We start from the raw sequence: 14,848 nt of genomic DNA on the forward strand, positions 1-14,848 counted from the left end.
ACAATTCAATGTTTACTGACTGTGCTGAGTTCACAATTCAATGTTAACTGACTGTGCTGAGTTCACAATTCAATGTTAACTGACTGTGCTGAGTTCACAATTCAATGTTAACTGACTGTGCTGAGTTCACAATTCAATGTTTACTGACTGTGCTGAGTTCACAATTCAATGTTTACTGACTGTGCTGAGTTCACAATTCAATGTTAACTGACTGTGCTGAGTTCACAATTCAATGTTTACTGACTGTGCTGAGTTCACAATTCAATGTTTACTGACTGTGCTGAGTTCACAATTCAATGTTAACTGACTGTGCTGAGTTCACAATTCAATGTTAACTGACTGTGCTGAGTTCACAATTCAATTTTTACTGACTGTGCGGAGTTCACAATTCGATGTTTTAAACTGACTGTCCAGAGTTCACAATTCAATGTTAACTGACTGTGCTGACTAGACATTTCCATGTTAACTGACTGTGCTGACTAGACATTTCCATGTTAACTGACTGTGCTGAGTTCACAATTCAACGTTAATTGACTGTGCAAATCAATGTTATCTTACAACATAGCTGGAGGCATCGTCATATGTCTCATCTTGCTCCCACTCTTGAGCAGGCGGTTGTGGCGGGGGTGGGGCGGGGGCAGGAGTTATCTTTCTTTCTACCACTGGAGTAACTGGCTTTTCCATGGGCTTCTACAATGTAGCGAACATGTCAACATTACACAAAGGGGAGTGAACCCATTATCCTTTAATTGTATTAAATGGAAATAGAGCTGCATATTCAGGGTATCTGATTGAAGTAAATAATGTCTGAGTTTAAAGATTTTCAATTTGTCTGTTCAAATTAAATCTTATAGCCTCAAATAATACACATTAAACCAAACTGTCTTCAAATTAAGGTAAAATTATACAATGGGCTGTATATATTAAAAAGCCCAAGTGTCTAGAGTTTTAACATAAGTATGCATAAATGCAAAGATTATACAAATAAAAGAAATCTAGTTAGGCCACAATAAAAAAAATGTTTGTGGTTACCCTACCAACAATTTTGGAAGCAGATTACGAGATAGGTAAGGATTTCTTTTATTTTAATTTTTTATATTTTTTATTTTTCCTCCACCTTTTGGCTATAACACCCCTATGTAGAACTAGAGATTGCTTTTTTGAAAAAGCGCATGTCTCCCCCATTGTGTGGTCGTAGGTGAGAAATAATCAATGATGGACATGAAATTGATCAACCTCCCTACCAAGTTTGGTGAACCTAGGTCAAACAATTCTCAAGATATTGAGCGGAAATGTTTTTTACATTGGGGGTCGCCGCGACCTTGACCTTTGACCTAGTGACCCCAAAAACAATAGGGATCTTCTACACCTCATGACCAACCTCCCTACCAAGTTTGGTGAACCTAGGTCAAACCGTTCTCAAGATTTTGAGCAGAAATGTTTTTTATATTGGGGGTCGCCACGACCTTGACCTTTGACCTAGTGACCCCAAAAACAATAGGGATCCTCTACACCTCACGACCAACCTCCCTACCAAGTTTGGTGATCCTAGGTCAAACCATTCTCAAGATATTGAGCGGAAATGTTTTTTACATTGGGGTCGCCGCGACCTTGACCTTTGACCTAGTGACCCCAAAAACAATAGGGATCTTCTACACCTCATGACCAACCTCCCTACCAAGTTTGGTGAACCTAGGTCAAACCGTTCTCAAGATTTTGAGCAGAAATGTTTTTTATATTGGGGGTCGCCGCGACCTTGACCTTTGACCTAGTGACCCCAAAAACAATAGGGATCCTCTACACCTCACGACCAACCTCCCTACCAAGTTTGGTGATCCTAGGTCAAACCATTCTCAAGATATTGAGCGGAAATGTTTTTTACATTGGGGGTCGCCGCGACCTTGACCTTTGACCTAGTGACCCCAAAAACAATAGGGATCTTCTACACCTCATGACCAACCTCCCTACCAAGTTTGGTGATCCTAGGTCAAACCATTCTCAAGATATTGAGCGGAAATGTTTTTTACATTGGGGGTCGCCGCGACCTTGACCTTTGACCTAGTGACCCCAAAAACAATAGGGATCCTCTACACCTCACGACCAACCTCCCTACCAAGTTTGGTGATCCTAGGTCATGCGGTTTTCCAGTTATCGATCGGAAACGAAGTGTGACGTACGGACGGACTGACGGACTGACGGACTGACGGACTACCGGACTACCGGACTGACGGACTACCGGACTGACGGACAGGGCAAAAAAAACACAATATGTCTCCCCCAGAGAGGGGGAGACATAAAAATAGAAAAGAACAATTTTTGACACCAATTTGTATTTATGTTGGTCGGGTAGCCGCAAACAAACATTTTATAAGGTTAGCCCTGTATTAGCAAGCAGCAGTGTACAGTAAGTTACAGTTATATTAGCAAACTATTATATAACAAGAGAAAATTGGTTATAAGCATAGTTCAAACTGAACAAGAATTACAGAACATATTCTAGGCCAAAATTAATTAATATTCAGTTTGGCGTTACCTGTCCCAAACTTTTAGGTCTCAGTAGAAAGGTATGTTTATCCTTTTTTTTACTTTGTAACCCCATAATTCCTACATCATTTTTTTTTACAGAGATATACAGATAAAAATATAGGCACAAAAGAAGCTAAAAAAATGGAGTTGCGATCATTTTTATGAGAAAGTCCAGTAAAGCCAAAGAATATTTTTATTAATTGTGGACCTACTGGCATATATATAAGAAAGCGCATGTGGAAACAGGCATTCTTTTGTGTGTGTTTTCGAAATGATCAATTTTCTCTGCCTCCTAATCTTACATGTTGTTTTTTACATACAGAAAAAGGCTTAAGCTTATTTTCTGATTATAACTCAGTTGATCTAACACTCATTCGCTTTCTACTGTTTATCAAGGGGCATAACTATAAAAAACAAGCATTTTATCCAGAGTGAAGGGATTTGCATTATATGCATATAGTCATTTTGTACAATGTGTACTTAGTCTTGTATCAATATCTTGAATGGAATCCAAGATATTGGAAACAGCAGGGGGACGTATTTTGTAGCACAACAACTGTGACCGACCACAGACAACGATCACAATGACAACGACGACAATGACAAAGACGACATCAAGTTTACGACAATACCTTGACTGTTCTAAAAATATTAAAATATACCTTACACAAAAAAACGCACCTGTGGAATGGGTGGGGGGCCAGGGGGTAAGGGGGGTGGTGGCGCCAAGCCCTGAGGTGGGGGAGGAGGAGGTGGGGGCCCTAGGCACCGGGAAGACATCTGGGTTGGGACAGGGGGAGGAGGCTGCCGTGCCCACAAGGGGGTGGGGGCACTGTAGAGGGGGCGAACTGGCATCAGGGGCTTGGGGCCTGAAACACACATGCGCCTACGTGTAACATGCTAGCAAGCTATTTAGGTGAGACAAGCACATAATATAAGATGCTAGAATCACACAAGTTCATAAGGTGTTATGCATAGAATAAGCCTGTCCTTTGGCAGCTCTTTAGTCTAGAAATCAAGAGTAAAGGAAAGCTGGAGGAAAGAAAGCTGAAAAGCAGGTTAATCAACGTGTACATATAGTTTATAACAAGGTGTTTAGCACAATTTCAGCAAAAAATAATGACAAGTCCACTTCCACAATCTAGGGTCAAGAGTAGAAAGCAGCTGAAACACTAAAAAGCATTAAAATGGCAAATACAGTATAAACTATACCATTGCTGTAAAAAAACTAAGAGTAAAATGTATGTATACATAGCAATAATGTGAAAATTGTTTTGTTTATTGTAGTAAAATTATTGTAATAATATACCTGAACAATTTTTAAACTCTACTTTAGCTGTTGTACCAATCAGCGACACATTTTTTCTTGTATGCTTTTGCTGAGGTGTTTGTTAAAGTCTCTAAGACAAAGTGCTTTATGTTTGTTGTAGCCTTTAGGACGAAGTAAAAAAACAACATAATTATGCCTGTTGTAGCCTTTAGGACAAAGTAAAAAAAATATGTTTGTTGTAGCCTTTAGTTCAATGTACATTATGTATGTGGTAGCCTTTAGGACAAAGTACATTATGCCAGTTGTAGCCTTTAGGAAAAAGTACATTATGCCTGTTGTAGCCTTTAGGACAAAGCACAAAAATCATGTTTGATGTAGCTTATTGTTCAATGTACTTTATGTTTGTTGTAGCCTTTAGGACAAAGTAAAAAAAACATATGCCTGTTGTAGCCTTTAGGACAAAGTACAAAAATTATGTTTGTTGTAGCATATTGTTCAATGTACATTATGTTTGTTGTAGCCTTTAGGACAAAGTACATTGTCCCTGTTGTAGCCTTTAGGACAAAGTACAAAAAGTATGTTTGTTGTAGCCTTTAGAACAAAGTACTTTATGTTTATTGTAGCCTTTAGGACAATGTACTTTATGTTTGTTGTAGCCTTTAGGACAATGTACTTTATGTTTGCTGTAGCCTTTAGAACAAAGTACTTTATGTTTGTTGTAGCCTTTAGGACAATGTACTTTATGTTTGTTGAAACCTTTAGGACAATGTACTTTATGTTTGTTGTAGCCTTTAGGACAAAGTGCATTATGCCTGTTGTAGCCTTTAGGACAATGTACTTTATGTTTGTTGTAGCCTTTAGGACAATGTACTTTATGCCTGTTGTAGCCTTTAGGACAATTTACTTTATGTTTGTTGTAGCCTTTAGGACAATGTACTTTATGCCAGTTGTAGCCTTTAGGACAATGTACTGTATGTTTGTTGTAGCCTTTAGGACAAAGTACATAGTCCCTGTTGTAGCCTTTAGGACAAAGTACAAATATTATGTTTGTTGTAGCCTTTTGTACAATGTCCTTTATGCCTGTTGTAGCATTTAGGACAAAGTACATTATGCCTGTTGTAGCATTTAGGATAAAGTACAAAGTATGCTGTCAAATATTCTGTAACTTTTATGACAAAGTAGGGCAATTTAAGTGTCATGTCCTAATACGTTTTAGGACAAAGAATTATTTAGTATGTTGTGTTTGTTGTAGCTTGTACCAAGACAGTACAGTTATGTGTGTTGAGGACAAAATCTGCGCGGTATGTCTTTAAAATAAAACTGTTTTCCGTGGCCACATGGATAGATTATACTGGCCCTATGGATAGATTCTACTGGTCCTATGGATAGATTCTACTGATCCTATGGATATATTCTACTGGCCCTATGGATAGATTCTACTGACTCTGATGGAAAGATTCTACTGGTCCTATGGTGGATAGATTCTACTGGCTATGATGGATAGATTCTACTGGCCCTAAGTATACATTCTACTGGCCCTTAAATGATATTTCTGCTTTGTTTATAAGAGACAAGTCAGTCCATGTTTTTTGTGATCTTAAATATAACAAAAAAGCCGGCTATTTTATATACATTTCATAAGACAAAATGTGGATTTCTGTAGTATTTTTTTTTACAATCAGCAGATAACAGAACAAATTATCAGCGTCTATTTTATGTTATATTTTTGGAGAAGAAATGAACAGTTTTCATTGTTTCTAGAAGTTTGGTGAGTTTTTGTCTAACTTCTAAAAGTACACCACCATATACATATTGTGTATATATGTTTTTGTGTTCACAGCATTTTAAAATGTTCAAATATAAACATGTTTGGTAACGAAATATAGGTCATGTTATATTTTTGGTGAGAAAAAATGATGAGTTATGCGTTTTCTAGCTTCTAGAAGTTCAAACACACAGATTCTGCAAAATGCTCGAAATTCAAAACAACAGTTATACACAGTGCTATTAAATACGCAAACCTCAAGCAGCCAGGCTTTGTCAAACCATTAGGAAAAAGAAAACCTTACATTGAAATTTCTTAATCCAACTACAGAGTAAGAAAATTAAACAGCATGTTAAAAAATATTTAACTCCTCAAAAATGTTTGTCATTGATATTATATGATAGAGAAATAACAAAACTACAGCCATCACAGGAGTGATAAGGACCCAGAATGACTTTGTTTGAGAGGGGATGGCAATCTGAAGGCATGTTATTAAGTATATAACCAAGAATCTATTGCTCAATTGTTATCAACAGTTCAGAATTTCTAAACATACAAAGGGCCATAAATCTGACTATATTTAAGCATGACTTACATAACTTGTCACAATTAAAATGGAGTTATTTTATAACTTGTCAAGAAAGAGCAGATTGTCAATATGAGTAATTGTATAAAGTTTGAAGGTGATACCTTCTACGGTTTAAAAGTTATTAAGAAAACAAAAACAAAGATAAATTATATTTTCAGACAGCCATAAATCTTACAAAACTGAAGTTGGAGTTATATTTCTTGCCTTTGAAGAAAGCATTGTTACTGTGAGTAAGTAAATGAAGTTTGAAGTCAATATTTCCATGGTTGTAAACTTGTACGGAAAAAACATGAAAAATGTAGGGGGGGTTTCAAAAGTTCAGTTTTTTAAAGGGCCATCATTCTTACAATATTTCAGTTGGAGTTATATAACTTGTCAGGAAAGAACACCATTGTTACTGTGAGTAAGTCTGTGAGGTTTGAAGTTGATATCTTCAATGATGGTTAAGTTAATGATATAAAACATAAAAAGTTTGTATTTATTTTAAAAGTTACAAAGGGCCATAACTCTAACGATATTTCATTTAGAGTTCCATTACTACAAAGGAGCACATTGTTACTGTGAGTAATTGTACAAAGTTTGAGATTGATGTCCAAAACGGTGGTAGTTATTTAAAAAAAAAAACATGAAAAATGCGGACGGACAGGTTAATTAATACTATAGGGCACCCGCAATATTTTAACTGAGGCCCTAATAATAACTACGGTTATGTTTGATGGGCTGATATGGAGAATAGCTCAAAGAAGATTCCACAGTAGCAGGTCAAAGTGGTTTGACTAGAAAGATAGAACTGGTAGAGCCATCGTCAATTGTGTGTGTAAAAGCTGATTAATCAAATAACAATTTCAATTAATCCTTGATCTTCCTGACCAGAGAAAAAAACTTCCAAGTGTTGGTGCTTTATTTACATAAAGTTCAATCACTTTTTGTTCTGCCTTATTTATATTCAAACATCAGTGCTTCAGAGGCAGTTTAGAGGTGTTGACATTATCTATTTAACATCACCCAAATGCATTAGTTGGTACAAAATGTTTGTGGGGTATCCATTGGTGGTAAAGTAAAAAAATAATTCACCCCTTTGCAAGTAGAATGATTGATTGATTGAAACTATCATGTTTCGTGATTTTCAGTATCTTTCATCCAAACAAACGGTTGATGCTTGTTTTAGGAATATTACTCACCTAAAACAAACTTTTATGATCAATTGACATCAGCTCTAATAGGAAAGTAACAGAAACTCTGAGAAGTGGAAAGTTTTATATAAGATTCTCCTTGTGTCAAGTAAGGGTCAGATTATTCGTTGCCATCAAATTAGCAAGAATTGCAAACAAATGCATTGGTCCTCGCAAGCTGTGAGCAGGGTGCTTTAACATCTGGATAAAGCTTTTCGTACTACCATCCCCGATATCAAGTGATATGCTCAAATATCAAGGATTTTAGACTAATGCATTTGTCACTGTAAGCTGTGATCTGGTGAGACTACTGTATGAAACTTAAACATAATTCTAATTATGGCTTTTAATAAACTTTTCACAAGATGCCAACAGCCTGGACCTATAACAACAGGGATTATATAATATTTCAGTTGACCGATGTCAATGATCTCTTAACAAAACCCAGTTCAGTTCTAACCAGCTCATCTTGTGTTAAACATGTTCACACGTTTTCAACGGTTCTGAGAAATACACTGTAATAAACAATTTTTCGAGAGATTTCGTGCCCAGATGTAAAAATTAGTGAAATGATGCTGAAATTTTCAGAAAGGAATCGAACACTTATTCAAATAAACTTTAAGTCAAAAAAAGAAGAAGAAAAAAGGTTTCACAAATGACAGAGTACTGAGGGACCGAAATTAATACATTAAGGCTAAGTAAAAGTTTTTCTTAATCATTAAAATATTACTTCAGGTCATCTAAGTATCTTAGACTATACTATATTTCATTGGCTGACACATTGTCAACACAAACTCTGACTCAGCGAGTGTGTATGGGACAGTGGCAGAACGCGGACTTTTAAACAACCACGAAAGTTGAAATTCTTAATGATTAAGTCTAGTACTTAATTTATTGCCTAGCTGCAATTTCATTGGCTGAAAATGTAGGTTGTTTTCTAAGTGGCATAATTTCTCAAAAATCTTGTAACATTTAAGTAAATGAAATAAAAACATTTCAAAGATCTATAACCTATTACTAAACAGTAGTAAGATGAAACTTAAGAGAGGATGGCATTTACCAAATTTAAGCTCACTTTTAATACTTATGATAACTGATAGGACGCTGAACATTCTTCATTTGAAAGTGTTCATAACTTAAATCAACCAATGAAAAGGATGAAAAAGCAATATGGGTGTACAAAATTAGATTTTAGCGTCATGTCAATTCATCTTACATCTCTTAAAATAAATGCACTGAGTAACAGAAATTATGAAATAAGATCTATTTGCTACAAGTAATAGCTATCTGCCATCTGTAATAATAACAATAATTAGAAAGCAGGTTTGGTTATAATTATTGTCTAAAAAGGGCGTGGCTAAAGTGATATACTGCTGATTGATAGGTGTCATATAGAAAGGTGACTGTTTGTGCAAGTCTTACTGCAGGTGCTTGGGCTCTGCCCATTTGGGGCTTGACAGCGATCAGTGGCTTGCCCGCTGAAATATCAGAATTTCGAACCAGTTGTCAGTCAGAGAGAAATGCATGCACAGCTAGAGGGATACAAAGCTAGGAGAAACAGTGACCTATATAATATGAAGGTATATGTTATTTTTATAAGACATTGGTTATTTCAAATGAAATGTCACCCTATAAAAACAACATATTTCTCCGCATGTTAGTTTCACTGTGAAATTTTAGGAGGTAAAATAAGTCAATGACCTTTGTACAAAAACGTTAAAAAAAAAATTAAAAATCTATTGATTATCCTTATTAAAATTCTTTACTTAAAACACAGAAAACAGCTGTTAAGTAATAACTTCATGTCAAAATAAAAATTATCATAATGACTAAAATTTATATTTGCCAAAAAAAAAAAATAGTTTTGTACAAAGTCATAAGCGGGGTCACGTCAAATCATTACTAAAGCACATAGAACATCTCTATGGAGCACATGTCCTTATTTTCTTACAACAGCATGTTGGGGTGGAGAAGTGACGATCGTGGGCTTCACAGGAAGAAACGGTTTACCTGCAGACGGTTTACCTAGGCAGACAGTAGAAATATGCTTAACACATGCAAATTTGGCAAAATGTGGCCTCATGGTTGATCATGAGTTTTATGCCTCAATAAATGGAAGATGTTTCAACTGAAAATCTTGATGTGAAATTAAAGGTCATCATTCGGATCCCATTCTTCACGATGCATGTCTGTTTAACAGGATTCATGCGTGCTACTATTTAATTATAAACGTTAGGATTTACGTAAACCTAGTATTATTACAATGGGTGGTGTTCAGAATTTATTTACGGTATCATTTAAATCCTAAAAGGGGAAACAACACTAAAATTCCTTCCTATTATGGGGACACTGTGTGTGGCAGAGGAAAACTTCCCTCTAATGTTTTTATAAAGTTATGAGCCCCATGGTTTAACAAACATAAATTCTGCAAAGTGTTTACATAAAGCTGCACCTATTTATATTCTTGTTGGCCAAGAAAAATTGGAGCGAGCGAGCACAATTTTTTTTTTATCATTTCTTTTGATAGGTATAAAAGGTTACAATAATAATTTGTGCGATATTATTTTGAAAATAAGAATCTTCTAGATACAAGGTAACATTAATTATCTTGTTGATATAAGATTGAAAACGAGAACCCTTTGTAGATACAAGGTATCATTAATTGTCTGTTTGATATCATTTTGAAAAGGCTTCGTAGATACAAGGTAAAGTTTGAAAAAGAATGAATCATAAATACAAGGAAACATAAATTATCAGTTCCATATTGATTCTCTATTATTGCATGTGCAAAAATAGCGGAATGAGCATTAACACTTTAAGTCATGCTAGAACATCTGCAGTGGAAACTGAAAACAAACAGACTGAAAGGATTATAATACAGGGGCCGTTTCAAGCTTTTAGTCGATTTTAGGATCTTAGTGTAAAAATTTCATTGTTTTACTACATATTTGATTGAGCTGAACTTTAGCCAGTGTTAAAAATGAACACAGAGTTTAGGACATAAAACAAATCATTGCCTAAATACCTTTCGGAGTTCGGAGTTTATACAGATTTAAGATTATTGATGTTACGACTAAAATTCTTTATTGAAACGGCCCCCAGAATCACACAAGTGTGTGATTTTGGTGAGACTCGAACATAGGATGAACCGTTCTTGAAATCCTTGTCAGGAGCACTGCCAACTTAACTATCAAACACTTGTGAATAAATCTTGAAACTTTCTAATGATAAATCTCCACATCAATTTGCTTTCCGCAAAATTTAAATGTCCCAAGGTACATGATGAATATTCAGGGTATCCGAGGAAGTGTTAGTATCATTACCTGACATAATCGGTGAAAATAAGCCCTAGTTGTGGTGGAAAAGATAAAATTTATGTTATCTGTTGGATATCCATTTGAAAACACTAAATTATAAACAAGGAAGTGTCATTAATTTCAAAATAACTGTTTTGACAAAAATTTCAACTTGACGCAATTTTGTAGAATGATGCAAAGCTGAAATTTTGGCCAAAGGATTGCATCATAAAAACACAAGCAAATATTTCACACATGTAGAATCAGAAAATAGCATAATCTTTTATAGGCTAAGAAGTAATTTCACATATTTTTGTCAAAATAGTTATTTAGAAATTAACGTCACATACTTGTTTGTATACATCGATTGTGACCCGTGGTGACCAATATGAGAACCCCTTAAGTCACGTGATTCTTCACCCTGATTATTCTACATCAGATACCTTAAAGGCACAGCATCACAAGACAATCATTGCCTTAATGCAATATCCCAATAACTCGCTTCTTTTTTCATAAGCAGTTACAGTCAATCCCTAATGGCTCGAACTCGGTTGGCTCGAATTCCTCGTTGGCTCGAACTGGATGTTAAGGACCAATTTCTTTCTACTGAAGGTAAGAATTCCTGCTTGGCTCGAATTTTCCCCAGGCTCAAGGTATTTTGCTAGTCCCTAGGAGTTCGAGCCAACGAGTTCAACTGCATTGAGTGATTGCATTAGGATGACGGAATGTTTTTAGGAGTGTTTTTGGAAGAATAGGTAGAAATTGTAGATAAACGAGATTTTGGTCAGAACTGATTTTCTTCAGGTTATTATTTTAAATACTTTACAGCATTTTCGAAGAACATGCCAAGGATAGTTTAAACAGAACAGGGGAGAATTCATCAACTGTCAGGGCTGAAATGATAGTTGAAACCATCCAGAGACATTTTTCATTAATTGCAAATCAAGGATATAGGCCTATAGCATTCATGATTGGTTTTGAGAGAATAAGGTATTCCAAACATATGTTGAATATAATCAGGGTATATTAAACCAATCATATGTTCGGAGAGAGATAGGATGTTACCATCTGCACACTAGCTGTGGTATCCCTGTCTGTTGTTCTTGATGGAACGAGGTCATAGCCGTAAGGGCGTACTGTGCTCTTGGGCTGTAAACTCCCAGGTGCAGTTTTCCCAGGCTTTGCAGGGGTGCGTGGGGGTTGCTTACTGGGCTTTACGGGGAGAGGGGGTTTGTCTTGGGTTTCTGAATTCTTATTGCTGGCTTTAAATGGAGTTTCACTATGTATGCCACTGATCAATGCCATTCTTTGTTTTATAGTTAAACTTGGCATGTTTTCATTATTATCAAAATCTGGTGGAGTTCTTACAGGCGTAGGGGAGCGATTTCTTACAGCAATTTTAGGCTTTGCACCTCTGTAATCACTATCTGATTTTGAATTACCTATATTTGGAGTTGCTTGTACAGAAAGGGTTGTTTGAGGGGAATTTGAACGTCTGGGTTTTGAAGGCAGTTGAGGGCGGGATTTTAAAGATTTTCGAGCATTAGCAATTTGTGAGCTTAAGTCGGACCCGTCACCTTCAGGGTCATCTGTAAAAAAAGAACAAAATTATTTTCACTTTCTAAATAATCCTGGAACCTAGAAAAAATGGTAGTTCAAACTGAATATAAAACAAATAGAGAAAAATTGGTCGTTTCAGAGTAAGATGTTTATATATTTCACTGTATAAGACTTAAAAGTTATGTTTCTTGAGTGGTCTTCTTGGCACGAATGATATTTACATTTTTAGTGTTCATGAAGTGAAATATATTGCGGTCTTACACTGAAACAAACAATAGCAAACAATTAAAATCTGTAACATAATATAAAATGTTAATTCACCATATGGGAAGAAAAAACTAACTTGTTATAAAATAAACCCTGAAAATTTTAATACAAAAAATATTAGAATCAGTTGATAAAACAAAATAAGAGAACAAATTATGTATTTTTTAAAACAAGGGATTTGGATTAAAAAAACACATTCCCCTTAAAAGAAATCCACCATCAACTTTTGCATAGGCAGACAAAATATCGCTAATATGATATTCGCTTTTTCTTGCCATTTTCAAACGCTATTTACCAGGTAGATCTTTTAAAGTGTATACTATAATTATATTTTAATTACAATTTACAACATTTCTATCTAACATAGAAGGTTCGTTAAAAACTGTTAACATGATGTGATTTCATTCATCTTCGCAAAAATAGGTTTGAGGTGTGATTTTGTCTGGGGTGATTTTTTCGTAAAACAAACTTGCTTTGCCCTGGAATTGTTAAGAGTATCTCAACTAAATAGTAAACCACCCAACATGCTCCCGACTGTAAAATTGTAAATCATGCACGCTCCAATGTACACTGCCCAATAGTCAATCATGGTCCTGATGGAAGCTAACCAATGGTCAAAAACATGCTAAAGGTTAGTTTGCACATTAAAAATGATTTGATTGGTTAAAAGTCATTGTTGGATAGATATTGACCAATCAGAAAACTTCTTAGCTAACTTTTGAATTAACACCTTTTACCAAATTAGTTGCAGAACACCATTTCAACTTAAGTCCTTTTTTACGTATACATGTTAGAATTGGAATTTATCTTAACATATTTAAACAGTAAATACAGATTTATTTTTGCTAAATTTTGAAGCTGGCAAGTCAACGAGTCAGCCTCCGTTCAAAGAGAACTGCAGTCCAATAATAATGGCTATGAGAAAGCGCCTCTTGTGGGGCTAGAACACACAACCCCTTGGGTGAGAGGCAGATGTCTATACCACAAAGCCACCCTTGGTTGTCATTTGAATTTAAGGTTCTTCACTTTATTTAATTTTATTTGTAATGTTTTATAAACCAATAATATTGTCGATTTTGCCGTAGATCCGATACAGATTTATACTTTTGTTAACCATCAAGTTCAGTTTCTCGAAACCAAGCTATATATTTAGAAAACAACCACTACATCATTTCAAACGAGAAAAAAAAGACTAATATAACACCCAGACAATGGGCCAATTGCTCAAAACTTTAACTTTACCAGAGTTCTGAACAATCCACACATTGCATCAATTCTGATGTTTTAAGGAAAGAAACATCACTTATGCACAACACTACCTCACATTTCGAGTATATGGTATCTTTCAAAACAAAAGATAGCCTCACACTCCTGCAAGGTGACCACTATTCAGAGGCTTGGTCAATTTTTTCAAAAAGTGATGAGAGAGTATACTTCCCAACTTGCAAAGCATAGCAATCACAGTCATTTTTATCGTTCACCTCGCTGGACCCTTACAATGATAATTTTGCTTCTTTACATAAGCTCGTTCTTTTACTGGCTTAATTATTGTAAAGCTAAAAAAGAAAGAGATGAACCATTTTTATACCATTTAAGGGTCTCTTAACACTTGCAATTTTATTCATTGCATCGGTAACAAGCATCTGTTTAACTGCGGTCATATTTGATAAAACATATTGCGCTTATCCTAGTATCATTATCTGGTCATCCCCATATCGTTGTCGTCCTTCATGAGGCATCGAAAATCAAAAATGGGTCATTTTCTAAAAAAGCTGTTTTGTTCTTTGCTCACAGAGCTCAAAACCTAGATGCACACGGACGCACAACAAAATTACAGAATGGCCTCATCTGTCATGAAAACAAACATTATTGGTACTGAATGCTGTAATTGTTGCAATAAATGATTATTAAACATCAGACTTCATGTTACTATGGTATTAATGATGGACTTAAAATACCTTTTTCTGCCGTTTTGAACAAAGCCATTCGTTGTTGAAAAGATGAGCCAACAGGTGCCGTCTCTTGCTTTTGTACTTCCTGTTTTGGGGGAGGTTCCGAATTTTCAGACGTCGAAATTTTCTTTAGTCTGTTAAGTTTGTTTGCTAGCTCGTTTTGGGAAATACCCAACATAACGGCACCGTCACCCGATACTTTTTTGGTTTTATTCGCTGCAGGTCGTTCTTTGTGGCCCAAGGGGAGGGAAAAAAGAAAAACAGTCATGCAAACCAAAACCATGCACACCTCTAAATAATATTGTAATGACTTTTGATTTGAATACCGTACTTGTCCAAATAAACTCGCCCTGTGCATGTTGTTTTTTAGATCCGCTAACATGAATAAAAATGTCCAAATTTGTCAGTAAAAGACTTACCGATACACCGTTTTACTGCACATTAAGGTGTT

General features: G+C 35.6%; 1 protein-coding gene across 6 annotated transcripts in view; it reads right to left on the reverse strand.

Annotated features, from left to right (window-relative positions):
• Positions 1 to 14,848, reverse strand: part of LOC128211290 (B-cell linker protein-like) — a 66,852-nt gene that overhangs the window by 8,940 nt on the left and 43,064 nt on the right. The window contains exons 8-11 of one of the 6 annotated variants that reach the window (XM_052915936.1): positions 14,404 to 14,625; positions 12,061 to 12,207; positions 9,274 to 9,347; positions 559 to 690 (exon numbers count right to left, since the gene is read on the reverse strand). In XM_052915936.1, the coding sequence (XP_052771896.1) occupies positions 559 to 690; positions 9,274 to 9,347; positions 12,061 to 12,207; positions 14,404 to 14,625 (575 nt within the window). Of the gene's footprint in view, positions 1 to 558; positions 691 to 5,865; positions 5,886 to 8,744; positions 8,801 to 9,273; positions 9,348 to 11,683; positions 12,208 to 14,403; positions 14,626 to 14,848 lie in introns of all 6 variants that reach the window. The other 5 variants (XM_052915939.1, XM_052915938.1, XM_052915937.1 and 2 more) reach the window with 5 other exon arrangements.

Source organism: Mya arenaria, chromosome 12 (genome assembly GCF_026914265.1).
Source record: "Mya arenaria isolate MELC-2E11 chromosome 12, ASM2691426v1".
NCBI classification, from domain to species: Eukaryota; Metazoa; Mollusca; class Bivalvia; order Myida; family Myidae; genus Mya; species Mya arenaria.